Consider the following 13,938-nt stretch of genomic DNA (forward strand, 5'->3'; position numbering starts at 1 on the left):
TGCCAGGCAAAGTGTCCCTTGGCTTTCGACTTCACACTTCCCCACATGCATGCTACTAAAATTAATGGAGAGGAGCGGAAACACTCACCTTTCATAAATAATGCTTCAGCTGGCTGCAACCTCAAAGCGTGGGTGCCTGAACTAGTTGCAGGATGGGCCGAAACGCAGACTTGCTCATGCACTTTTGCAGGCTGCTGGTGGCAGCAGAACAAACGCTGTCTTTCAGTACATTCTCATTTTGCCTAGCAGAGAAATGCGAAGATGAAATGTAATATGCAAGCAGAACAGAAAAGAAAGCATATTTCCTCCACAAATAAGAAAAAGAACCTTACTGTCCTCTCAGCACATCCTCTTCAACACTGAAAACAGCACTAAAACCTTTCAAGGTAAAATGTTAGAAAACCAGCATCCCTGCATAAACATTTTGTGGGCAGGATTGCAAGTTTTTTCCCAGTTCATGAAAACTGATCCCACCACAAAGCCCTCTTCTTCCATTTGATAAGCTTGGTTTCTTTTCCTTTATATGAAGCTTCTGTGTTTTAAAAAAACATTTCACTAGGTCTTTTGTTGAACCTTAAATTAAAATGGGATTCATTAATACATTTACAAAAGAGAAAAAGGAGAGAATGCAATACAAGTGTGCTGGGGACAGACCAGAAGAAGGACCTAGAGCACAAATACAGACCAAAATGACTTTTTTTTCTGGCTGGTATGACTAGTTTGCACATAAAGGGAAATTTTAGCTCTGGTGAGTGTGTGGGCAATAGGATTATTTACAGTGGATTTCTGTATGCTGAATTTATGCACTTTGGTAGCAACATAAAATTTTGTAAGTTATTATACTTCCACCACAAGCCATCAGGCAAATTCCCTACTACTTATTAGGTATGCAGATAATTGCATTTAATTTTTTTTCCTAAAGATTGTTTTAATTTTAAAATCAGCCATTTGTAACCAAGAAAGTCTGCCCTGTCTTTCTTTTACAAGTAAAAGTTTTTGAGTCTTGTATAGAGGTTTTTGTTGTTGAGACAGCTTTGCTGACTTGGAGATGCATTTGTTTCTGTTTGTATGAACAATAGGATTTTCCTATGTATCTTTAGTATGGAAATTACTAAAAGGGGTTGAGGTTTTTTAATGTCAAAGATTTCTTAAATAGTTACCTCAATACTAATTTTTGCTTTGGCGCTTTTTTCTCTTTAGGTTTTATGGCAGGCATACAGAGGAACCCCCAGATGTCACAGTATGGACCTCAGCAAACTGGACCTTCCATGTCACCACACCCCTCGCCTGGAGGCCAAGTGCATCCTGGAATTGGTAGCTTTCAGCAGAGTAATTCAAGTGGTACTTATGGGCCTCAGATGAGCCAGTATGGACCACAAGGTAAAACGCTTTCTGGCATTACGTATGATAATTTATATATATTTGTAAATTATATGTGTTGTGTAGGTAGGTAGGTATGTGATTTTTTAAATACAAAACCAAAAAAAACCCAAGAAACACACACACAATGCCCTCCCTAAAAAAACCCACAAAAAACCAAAAAAAAACCCACTAAACAAACAAAACTGTCATCCAGAGGTAGAGCTGTACCTTGTGGAAGAGGCTGCTTCTGTTATTAGCACCTTTCTCTGTATAAAAATAGTGACCTTAAATTGGGGAAGGAAATGATGAATCTGTTGCTTTGCCAGGACCATTGTTTGGGAGCCCAAGCATGTCATCTCTGCAATGAGGCCGTGTTTGACCAAGCATGGAATAAGGGTCACAACACAGACCCCAGAATAGGACTTCTTTTCTTAGATAAAATCCCAGGGCCAGTTTAGAATTGCATGGTGACAGTGAGGGTTAAAGTCTTCTAACGAGCATAATAATACAGTGGCTACTGTGAAAATATAATATTGAGCTCTAATGCATAAGGTTTGTGAATCTTAACTAACCCTTCAGATTGAGAGAGACAGTTCCTTTTATTTTGCTTGTTTGACAGAGTTGTTGGAGGACTAAAGCAAAAAAAAGAATACACCGTTTCTGCCCCTGGACAACCTTGAGCTTGTCTATTGTTTTGCCTTTAATGGATAACCTTAATAAAGATGCATCTGTTTAGGGGTTAATGAAGTTGATGTCAAGCCACAGAATGTATGAGGGGCAGGATTTTCTTTAGAGGTACATAAAGAAGCTATTTCAGCACTTCCTACTATTGCTTGCTTTCTTAAAATCCTCAAAAAGGACTGGAGGCAGCGATGAGAAAATCTTGAAGGGCTTGATGGCTTGCCTGTGCTAGCAAGGAGTTTCTGAGAACTAGTTCTGATGTTTGTTTGCAGGGAGCCTTGCTGCCCTGTGCAATGTTCCTTTCTGTTTCATCTTTGGGTAGCGTTTGTTGTGTTCTGCGCACAGGACTACAAGCCAAGATTTCCCAGTTTCTAATTTTGGCTCAGCCTTTTACATCATCTTTCAACTTAGGCAAGTAGATTCATTTCTCTGCTTCGCTTTCCTTAACTGTAAAATGGGGGTAGTAATGCCTCATAGTCATGTGTGAAGATTAATTACCTAACTCCAGTTGACTGTGCTTTCCTTTTATTTGGAAAGCATTTTGTGGCCATAAAATGCTGTCCAAGTGCTTATTTTTATCTGCACAGTGAGCAACTAGCTTAACTGGTAAAAATCCAGTGGATTTATGATGTGCTATCCTGACTTCCAGCTGTACTGCTGCTGCTGAGATTCCGAACCATGGGAATAGTGGGTGTCAAGTGCAGTAAAACATTAGCCATCCACACTGATTGAATGGAAAGGTTTTTGTACTAAATCAATGCATTTAAGTAACATGCCGAATACTACTTTCTTTTTTGCTTGAGTTCAGCAGTTCTTTTCCTCCCTCTGAAGATGAAAGTGCCTATGTAATGATTTTACGGGTCGCGGTCAGGAAGAAATGGCTATTAAAAAGTGAACTTGAGGGGCAGGAAGAAAATGAGCATCATTGTCATTAACAGGCCGTTTCAGAAAGGTCTGGTGAATAGTGTGATGGATGAAAAGCGTGTTCTTCTGCCAGCTCTTGGAGAGTACCAGTGATCCTGTTTACTGGTCATCATAAAATTAGGGGCCTGCAGACTTCCAGCTCTACAGGTAACAATTAGAGCAGAAGAATGCTACCTTTTCACCAGGCTATTGTGACCATTCAGAAAATCTGGGGATGAAGATGGTGATATTTTGAAGTCATGTATTTACCCAAATTGAAGTTTTTGATAGCATCTTTTATTTTTAATGAAAGTAATCTAATTGCAACTCTTAACATACCCTCTTCCAAAGCACAATTATATGCCAGCAATGATGAATATATTATATTGTTATCCCATTTGCCTTTTATTGGCAAAAACCCAAATATATTAAAAATTACCTGGGTTGCAACCAAGTTCTTAAATTATTAAAGTAAAATAATTCTCAAGGATTTTATTGGCTTTCTGTGTTTTGTTCACATAGGCCTTCCTCCAAACTTAGGCATAGGCTAAGTTTGACAGGACTAGTTGTATTTTTATGTATGCGTCAAAGCATTCTGTGACATTTAGCTTTTAGTTTGCATGCTGGATTTCACTGTGTGCTGTCCTGAAAACCATCGCTCGAGGCTAGTGTCTTTTCTGTGCAGTGGAATTGCTCACCATAATAAAGACTATACCAGTAAATTTGGGTTGGAGGAATTAGCCCCCAGATCGTGAGAGCAGAATGATCCATTTCATGCATATGGTTGATTTATTTGGGTTTCATGTGTTTATGTGACACTTAGGTCTATAATAAGAGTAGAATATATTTTCCCAGGAAGCAGTTCTTTACTGGGGACCTAGTCCAATCCTGTGAAACCATTTCCTACAAAAATAAAAAATGGCTTTGGCTCCACACTTCTGTGTGTCTGTGATACAACACAGGAGCATGGAGTACAGAACATCAGTTTTAATTTTGTATTAAATCCCAGCATTTTCCTGTCCCAAGAATTAAAAAAAAGCAGAGCAAGGATGGAAGTTGTTAGTGATGGAAACAGTCTCTTTGGTTTATATTTGGACAGTATCTAGCTGGGGGGCTAATGAAGCTCTGGTCTATGACCCGAGCATCAAAATGCTGCCACAGCAAAATGTCCCTCAAATGCACTCTGTAGAGCAGTCAGATCCTGTAGTCAGTTGGGTCTTTTTAAGACTGAGGCAAAGAAAAACTTCCTGTGGATCAGTAAAACATGTCAGACATGCATCCTGTCTCCTGACTTTTCCTACTTGATTCAGCAGTAAACTGTTCTGTTTGGGTGTAACAAAGAGAAACTACTACTATGTTTGAACCATAACCCTAGAATTTCACAGTAAGTTAAACCGCCTTTCATTCGTGGTAAAGCAATATGAATTATTTGTGCTTTGTAACAAAAAACCACTTTGCTGTCTAGCTCCCACTGATGTTAATCCTAGATTTCAATTGAAGTGGTGGCGTCTTAAGGATGCGATACCCTAAGTATCTTGAGAGTCTGGACCTCCAAATCCAGACCCACATATGCAACAGCCTGTTAAGGCTTGAAATATCAACTGTATCTACTGAAGTCCCCTAGGTAAAATAGTTTCACAGGAATTCAGAACAATACATTTAAATTGTCTATACAAGAAAAACTTGATGGTTAAGTGCATATTTAAAAAAATACAAAATTATTTTAAGATACTGTTTTTAATATTGTGAATCTCACCTACGTCTCTAAGCAGAGAGCAAAACTAACAGGTAGTTCTCAAATTTCCCTCTTTCCAGCTTGCCTAGAAATGGCAAGATATCAGAGCACTTTGTTCAGCAAACCTGGACAAAGTGGACTAGAGTTTCAGCAGTAAGTATGAACATCTGTCTTTGGCAGGTTGTTAGTAGGGGGTTTTTTATATTTTATCTTCATTACACTTTTTTTATTTCTTCCTGATTCCAGTTACTGCTTTGGTTTTTCTCATGCTTTTGAGATGTCATCTCTCTGGGTATAATTCTATTCTGCCAAGGGGGAGTTGGAATAAAAAATCCCTTGGATATGGAGGGGAGGAGTTGTTCAGTAATATTGTACAGCCGCTCTTGCCAGGCTTGTACCCACTTGAAAAGTGTGGGCTCTTGGACTTGGCTGCCTGACACGTCCAGCTGATGTGGGCTGGCCTAGCATCTGCTGCATTCATTGTGTTTAATGCTGCATCCATCTGTTTTCTGTCAAAGCCACTGCCAACAAATTACTAATCTATTAGAGAAACATGGAAATAAGATTGCACTCCTCATTCCTGGCAGTTCCTCTTGTATTTTGTTTGGCTTTTATTTTGCCTTTCTTTTTGTGGTCTGGGAAAGGTATAAGAATAGCTAGTACTTGAGGTATTGAGGAAATGCTTAGGGGGAAAAAAAAAACATGGAAAAAACATTGACACTTGTTCTCTTTACTGAAGAGATACCGCTTCCCTGTGCTCTTGGACGTGTATCCCTGGAGATGAATGATTAGGATTATTTTCACTGAGCCACATATTTTTATGGAGAAGATTCCACTGTTTTTTCTGTGTTTTGCTTACACTGGAGAAGCCAAAGCACAAAAGAAGAGATTTTTTTGTCCCAATTCAAAATAGCATCAAAACAGCAATAGTATATAGCGTTGGTGTTTGCTCCTCCAAGCATGCTGCTGAATCGTACTTTGTAGACCCTAAATGACAAAACAAATTGGCTTTATGTAAATTGGACTGACAGTAGCTCCCAGTGATTATGGATATCAGGTCTGCCAGTCCAGGGAGGGAATTTGCTTCACTTTGGGAAGCAGTGTTACTAATAGCATGTACATAAAATGTGTTAACAGGCTGTGCGTAGTCTTTGAGCACACATACACACCATCTTGCTGCATTGAATTTTTCTTGCACAAAACAACTGGAAAACCAGAGCAACATCCGAGTTGTGTGTTACACCTTGAACACTGAGCAGAGCATGAAACCAGTGAAGCCTTCAGTCTGTGGTCACATATGTTGGATCAGAAGTGTGGCTTGAGCAGGTCTCAGCAACCAGAACTGTGGCTAGGGGCGATGGCTGGCTGAACAGAAAATACTCATCTGCCAGCAGCCGAGCCTAGAGAAAGAGGAGGAGTGACAGGGCAGTCTGAAGGCAGCATAAAGCTGAATCTGGAGCCTTTCATCTCCGTTGAACCACATATTGGGGATCCTTCTGTGAAGACCCCCAGGCAGAAACTTGGTTTCTAAAACAGAAGAGAATTGTTGGTCCGTTTCCTTGGGAAGCGTAGATTGCATGTGTTCTTGCTGAGGAGGACTTGTAGCAGAGTGAGTCAGTTACCGGGTGGGGAGGAGGGGAGGATTAGCCAAAGCACAGCAGCAGGAGCATATGAATTAATTATGTGTGCATTCAGATGATGGATGAATATATTTATTTTAACTATAAACAGGAGTTGCATGCCACCAACTCCTCTGCCTGGTAGCTGAGGCCTGAGGAGAGACATGGCTGATCTCCATGCTCAGAGGAAGAGTCCAAGGGCTGCTGCCTTTGAACGAGCGTGGGAATATCTGAGAGTAGTTGGGAAACTCTGCTCTGTGGCATCCCACAGGGAGGGATCGGGTCGTGTTTCCACTAATCTGGATGAGATGGAAATAAAGACAAGTCAAAACTGATGACTGAAGTAATGTGATCCGTTTCCTAAAATACTTTTCTATCATATCTTTACCTTTTTTTTCCTCTCTCTCATGCTGCTTGGGTTTGTTTCTGTAACACTGAATGCCGTACACTTGCTTTTTCTTGAGCTTTCAACATGATAGGAAAATTTGCACTCAAATGAGTTAGGCTGCTACAAGTGGAGCAGTTTGCTCCACTGACAGCATAAATTGTGGTCAGCCAGGTTTTCGTGCCATCCTTCGTAAGACACCTATTTGTATTAGCATCTTTGTACTGTTGCTGATGACCCTTGTAATACTCGTTTTCCCAGAGGAGGCGTGCTGTAAGCTACCACCCCTTCTGCTGGCGTAGCCAAACATTGAATTTACCAGGAAGGCAGGGTAGGGCAGGAGGGAGTGGGGATGTTTCTCGGGGCCTGGCAGCTGTCCTCACCAGTCCATGCCAAAACATCTCTGACACAAACGGGCAGAACTGTTAGGTTCAGGAAGCTGGTGAGACTAGCCTGTTGCTGAAATTGCAGAAAGATGAAGAATGAGAACATGAAATTACAAAAATAAGATTCTCCCTTGAGCTTATGTAATGGGTTTTTTACATGCCACATTTCTCTTTACTGCATAAGGCAGTTTTGTATTGTGTGCTATGTTGTTAACCCTCCAGAGGCAGCGCTTTTCTTTATTGGCTGTTATCTCATTACATATATTAGGCAGAAAATGTTTGAGGGTACATGAAAATCAGGTACATAGGATCATTCAGGTTGGAAGAGTGCTCAGGAGTTGTTCTTGGCTGACCTTGTATTCAAATCAGGGTCAGATACAAGATCAGAGCAGGTTACTCATGGCTTTATCCGACTGGTCTTGAAAACCACCAAGGAAGGGGTCTGCACAACCTCCCTGGGCAGCCTGTTCTGCTGCTTGTCTGTCCTCACGGCGAAAAAGCTGTCCTGACTTCGAGGCCAGCGTGCTTCACTTTAGTTCACATGTCTAAGCTCTGCAGCTGCTAACTTCCTAAATAGAAATACTTGCTCAAACGTTTAATGTTTTTCTCTGTGCTTTTTATCATTTTGTTCAGGAAACTACTCCAGACCACCGACGTACAGCGGTGTGCCCAACACAAGTTACAGTGGCCCGGGACCCGGCATGGGTATAAATGCCAACAGTCAGATGCATGGACAGGGGCCAAGCCAGCCTTGCGGTACCATGCCCCTGGGACGGATGCCGTCAGCCGGGATGCAGAGCAGACCATTTCCTGGAAACATGAGCAGTATGACCCCCAATTCTCCTGGCATGTCTCAGCAGGGAGGCCCGGGGATGGGCCCACCCATGCCAACTGTGAACCGTAAGGCACAGGAGGCAGCTGCTGCAGTGATGCAGGCTGCTGCAAACTCCGCTCAGAGCAGGTATGCGTCCAGGTGAAAGGAGCTTAAATGAGTAGGAATGTTATTCTTACCATTTCTGAAGTAACAGCACTGTATAGGTGCATGCATATGCATTTATACATGTTCTGTTTGTGCTCTCCTCTCTGGAGGAGATGGTGTGTGGAATACTTTTCCTAAAACTTAAGGGGAAAGCATGCTATCATGTGTTTGAATTATCCTCTTGGAAAGCAGCTGTGACAGTGGAGATGACAGCCACTTCCAGTTTGTTTCTTGGCACTGTAGGCTTAGGAAAGCTCACAAGGTTGCAGTGACATTAGGAGTAGAAAACAAGCCCTCTGCAACTTAAAATTGATTAGCTGGATATAATTTTTTTTATCTCCAGCAGAGAGAGGGCCAACATGTCCTTGGCAGCTTGTCCCTGCCAGGAAGTAAGGAAGCTTATGAAACTTCCCATCAACTCTTGCATTTACTGCCCATGTTCTGAGCAGCAGTGCTGATGACAGTTCTCTTCTACAGGATGTTCTTGTTCCTAAGCAGGCAGGCAGAGGGGGAGAGGAGGGTGTGCTGAGGGGAGCAGCTGGAGGGGAAAGGCAGAAGGAGGCATAAAAACAATCATTAGTTATCTGGAGTTGATAACTGCCACTTATGCATCCATAGGAGAGAACCTCCAAACAGGAAGGTAGAGGTTGGAGCCATCATCTGTCTTTGTATCTCCCCTTTGGGCAGCATAACTGCATGTTACCATTTGTGCATGGATTTTGGCAAAGGCACTTTTCTATCTGTGGTTATTCTTAAGATGCCTGAATACTTGCAATGAAATCATATTTTCTGGGAAATTTTTCAGATTAAGTAATTACCACATTTCCCTGGACTGAAATAACTCCTGGTGTATTTATTATCTTTTTCTGTTACAAGAAGTTCCATTACATGTGAGAATTACACAAAGCTGGTTGCACTGTTCTGGTGAGCATGTGTGTTTCTGTATTAAGCATCTTGCTTTAATTTATGCGTATGCATACACAGAAGCACATACACACATACAAGTATTTATCATTCAAGACCGGTGTTTGTGGACAGTAGAGTTGCTCTAATTCCAAGACACAATATAAACTAGAAATAGGAAGCTAATGTGTCCCTGTATCTGTTGCTTTCTTGTTTTGCAACTTCGTTAAGGCAGGTGCCTTCTAGTGATACGAATAACAAACTTTAAAACAGTAACAGTAAATTCAGTGTACTTCATGTTCTTGTTCAGTAAAATAGAACCATGTGCCCTTAAAGCAGACTGTGCTCTAGCAGATATCTGTGAACCAGCCATCTCTTGCTTGTGTTGGTTGTTTTAACAGATCTGTCTAGTAGGATTTACAAAAGTCTGCTTCTGTCTGTCTGGTTTAGGCTAGAAGCTGATGGGTCAGGCACAAAGGAATAAATGGGCCATCACTGCAACTGCAGGAACACTTTCTTTGTAATCATGTAACGAAAGGAAAGGCTCATGTTTGTTGGCCTTTAGAGCAAGAAAAGACTTTGTCTTAAGACAGAAGTGTTTGGTTGTGATTCAACTTACACTTCAGGCATAGTGTGTGGTGTTTGATCAAAAACTAGGTTAAATGTTTACCACTCCTATCTCAGACCTTCCTCCCAGGTCAGTTTTGTTAAACTGCTTGTGGTTTCCAGCTATGCATGGGCAAAACACTGTTTCAGAGCCTTTCCATCACATACTGCCCATTCCAGTGATCCAGCACCTGTGGAAGGGCTGAGTGGGCTGAGCAGTCATCAAATCTCTGTGGCAAATACTGGCAAAAGGGCCATTTATACAAAGCAAATTGAGCAAAATCTGTCACACCGCTCTGATGCCGGGGGTTGCAAGCACACTGTTCTCTTTGATCTCTTTGATCTCAAGTCAGCTGTAGAGGAGAGAGCGTAATGGCTTTTCTCTGTTCCTGCAAGTCCTCCATACTTGCATATGGAAGGAATGTACTTGCTGGTGATTCGTATTTGGGATACAGAACAAATCTGAAGAGGCTGTTCTTTTGTTCTGCTTCAGGCCACCATACATTAGGTCACCTGTTTATCCCAGCTAGGCTGGGGCTGGCAGATGCCCCATGTTTTCTTCACAGCACCCCAGCTATGACTGTGCTCAGGCTCCCTTGATGCACCAGCCTGACCAGTACGGGTAGGTAGCAATGTAAACTGGACATGCTGTGGGACCTTGGCAGTTTTTTTTAAACTTTCCATGAGCATGCCGCCTGGCTGCTGAAGGAAAATAAAAATCATGCAAAAGATACACAAATACTTGCATCGTAGAGGGTTTTTTAGTATTTTGTTTTCTTTTTACTAACATCACTGTGACTACAAGGAAAATCTGCATGTCGCTTTGCTCACACACTTGCATGGCTTTTGGCATGGCTCTGTTCCCTTGTGCCTGAGAGGGAACTGAAGAATCTCATCACTGAGAAGGAACGAGATCCCTCCTCCTTCTGACCCCAGGCATCCTCTTTCTCCCCTCATTGGTGTTTTTGTCTCACAGTGGTGCTTTGCAACCCCATTTTCTTGACTGTTAGATTTTTATTACTGTAAAACACACACACCCATGTAGAATTAAGAGGGAAATTAAATAGTTGTGTCAGAGTCATGGTTACTCAACAGTATTTCTGTACAGGTTGGTTGTGATCCCCTTCAAGGTCAACTTGTGGAATCAGTAGCCAAGTATCAATAGGGGAGTAAAATTTATCTTCAGCTGTTAATCCACAGGATCTATCCTTTATCAGCTCAGGAGTCTCATTTAGACATTGAAAACTGGTTTGCTTCTACCTTGCCAAGCCACGCTAAGCAGCTGTGTAAAATGAATTTAAATGGCATGCATCAGAATAAAATCACTTCCACTGGGGCAGAAAATCAATGTTTGTTAGCCAGGGCTGGATGATCAAGATCTGAGTGCCAACCAGTTATACCTAGGTGTCATCCTCAGTGCAGACCACCAACCTTTTAATTAGAGAAGATAAGATCATACAAATAAAAGTGGTGGCTGTGGAAGATACTAGGTTTACACCATTTGAATTAGCCTTTGACCTTGCCTTGAGGCCTGCTCTATGTTAAGCTTAAGATTAATTTCTACAGCTACATAATACCTTCCCTGTAACCTAAAATCTTACAATATGCTACTCTGTCTTGTGCATACGGGCCATGGTATCTAGCATGTCAAACTAAAGAAAGGTGATTTTGAGACCTCTTCATTGAGCCGGCAGTATCTGTGGTTTCATGCTATTCAGGATGTTTAAACTTGGTCCGGGGACCAGTTTACAGCAGTCAGTGCTAAATACCATGCATAGTAAGCCCCCGTATTTTCAGGAAGACAGTGTGAAGGAACTGCACAGCAGTGTTTTCATTTTCATACCCATCTTGGTCTCAGCACACCCACTGGTAAGGACTGTATGTTGAAGATCTTACCTGTCCATGAACTCCAAGGAATGACTTTTCCTAACTTAGGTTGGTGTTGGCTGAGACCCCAAGGGCTGGTTCTGCTGCCTGAGGTCAGAACCCAGCAGAGGCCTCTGAGGACCAGGTGACTGAAAAATAAAGTCTTTTATCACACTGTAGTTCTTACAACAATGCATGTATTTATAGTGATAGGTAACTATTTATGTGTGTACAGACCTGCAACATAGTAAGCCTTCAGTAAAAGCACACAATTTTAAGCAAATGAGATGGCATTTTCCCTGTTGATGTGAAAGGCAACAAATCTAGCCAGTATCTTATAGTACCAGCCAGTTTCAAGTTCCTCAGTTTGTAGATGCCCAACCTGAAACTTTTTGGGACTGTGTTCGCTGTCTGTGGGCTTTTGTTTCCGACAGTAAGTGCGCCGTACACACTTTCAGAAATTGATTTTTAGGTTAACACCTGAAGTCAGCAGATGATTTTGGAGTTAGATGCTTGTCATCATCATTTGCAGCATCTCTTGTGCCAGCAGTGTCATTCTGAGCATGTCTTCTTAGCAGTTGAAAGTGTGACTGTGGTATATGGAAAGGTAAAAACATAGCTGTGAAATAGCTGGCTTACATACTGTTGGCAGTGTGGCTTTAGGAAGATGTAGCTCAGTATTAGCTGGCTGTAAAATACACATCCAGCTGGATGTTAATATCAGCCTCTTGCTGGTGCAACTACGGTTATCAATACCTGAGCTAATTACTATAAAATGAGTTTTCATGTGCTTACGCAAGGAGCAGTCCCATCTTTGAAGGCAGCGTCTTTGACCTCGGTGTACTGTACCTTAATATGATTCTCGTGATTGCATGTTGCAATTTTGTATATTAATTTTTTGTATAGATTGAATGAATGTGGAATTCAGTATCATTGATACTAGAGAAGTGATTTAGAAACAGTAGTTCATTAAACTGAGGAATTGGGATACAGCTTAGCTATTTCCATCCTCTGGGCATTTAAAATCCTGGTCATTGAGTTGCTAAATTGAGGTGGGTATTTACATTACTGTCTGCTACTCCCTATGCCACCTGAGAACTGGTGCTCAGTGTCTATAGTAATGTGTGATGTTGCGTTGCTTTGACATACTTGTAGGCATTCTAGGATGTGGTTCTGGTTTTAAACTGCTTAGCAGCTGGTTAGGTATTACAGCCACGTCACGGTGAAGTCAGAAGAATTTAGGAAAATTTTCATTCAGTCCTAAAACTGACATCTAAAAGCTGCACTGATACTAGAGAATTTCTGTTGTACAGAGAAATAGTTACAATTAATGTAAATTAATTTAAAATGTGCATTCTGTGTGTCGTCTTTTTAGTCTGTGTGTGTGTACATGCACGCTTGCACACATACAGGCAGACTAACCTTCCATCAGCATTTCTGTCCTGCTATGCATGTATAATTCATATTCCATGTTGCTGGTGCCAGCAAAGCACTTTTTCCATATTATTTTCTCCAACGGCAGGGTAATGCAGCACTGCTGATGGACTAGAAGGTACTGGTGAGGAAATATAGTAATGGACATGGTGCATTAAAATGTCAAAAGGAAAAAGAAAGAGGCGGAAGCAGAGAATAAATTTTTAAAAAAGAATAATAATATAAATAAAAACCAGAACTCTTTTAGGTGTTTTACATCCTAGAGCCTGTCAATTTCTATGCAGTATTTCCCAGTCTGGCCCTTTTGATCTTGAAACTCAGGTTTAAAATTCTAATAGTGATTTTAAAAGCTGCGTTTATGTAGCAGGAAGACTTGAAGTGCTACAGTAAAACTTACAGTCTTTAATCCCTGGAGAGAGTATATATCTTCCATTGTTTTCCCCTTAAGCTTGGAGGTGCTGTTCTTCTCTGCTGGGAAGTGCAGTGGAGTGCAGGAAGGTTAAGTACTCATTCAAGTTTCTTTGCTTATTCAAACCAGGCTACTTCTAGATGAAAGGCTGCCAGCTGTGAAATCCCCAAAGTAAACTAGGCTAAGATAGGACTGGTAGCCATAATTGGAGCCAGTGCTGGGGTACCTTATCTGTTGCCTTTGAAATAAGCCCCTAGCAGAAAGGCTCTTTCTGCTGGGTCTTTTATTTAACATTCAGTCACAGGGAAGGAGTTACTCCTGTTCACATTCAGGCCATTCACAATTCTCAGTCTCAAGGTGACTGGTCATTTCCCCTCTACCCCACTCCAAACATTCCCAGACTTTGAATTTCCTTCAGGGATCCTGACAGATCACTCTGAAATGAGCCCATTTTACTTTTGTTTAGTTCTGTTTGACTGTCCAGGCCTTGAGTATTTCAGTCCATGAAACTGCATTTGGCTTCCAAAATCAAAAAAAAAAAAAAAAAAGTCTGTGTTTGGTTTCAGCTGGATCAAGTGGTATTGCTTCTTGGCCCGAGTGACTCTGTAGTGTTACTGTGAACTCCAAATATCTGCTGTGCTTGCTCCACCTGAGGTTGGCAGCGTTTCAG

At 41.5% G+C, this 13,938-nt stretch overlaps 1 protein-coding gene across 10 annotated transcripts in view; it reads left to right on the forward strand.

Annotated features, from left to right (window-relative positions):
• ARID1B (AT-rich interaction domain 1B) overlaps positions 1–13,938 on the forward strand; it is a 335,632-nt gene that overhangs the window by 266,992 nt on the left and 54,702 nt on the right. For all 10 annotated transcript variants that reach the window (XM_040598764.1, XM_040598762.1, XM_040598768.1 and 7 more), the window contains 2 exons: positions 1,201–1,380; positions 7,705–8,032. In XM_040598764.1, the coding sequence (XP_040454698.1) occupies positions 1,201–1,380; positions 7,705–8,032 (508 nt within the window). The remainder of the gene's footprint in view (positions 1–1,200; positions 1,381–7,704; positions 8,033–13,938) is intronic.

This window comes from Falco naumanni, chromosome 6 (assembly GCF_017639655.2).
Source record: "Falco naumanni isolate bFalNau1 chromosome 6, bFalNau1.pat, whole genome shotgun sequence".
Taxonomy (NCBI): Eukaryota; Metazoa; Chordata; class Aves; order Falconiformes; family Falconidae; genus Falco; species Falco naumanni.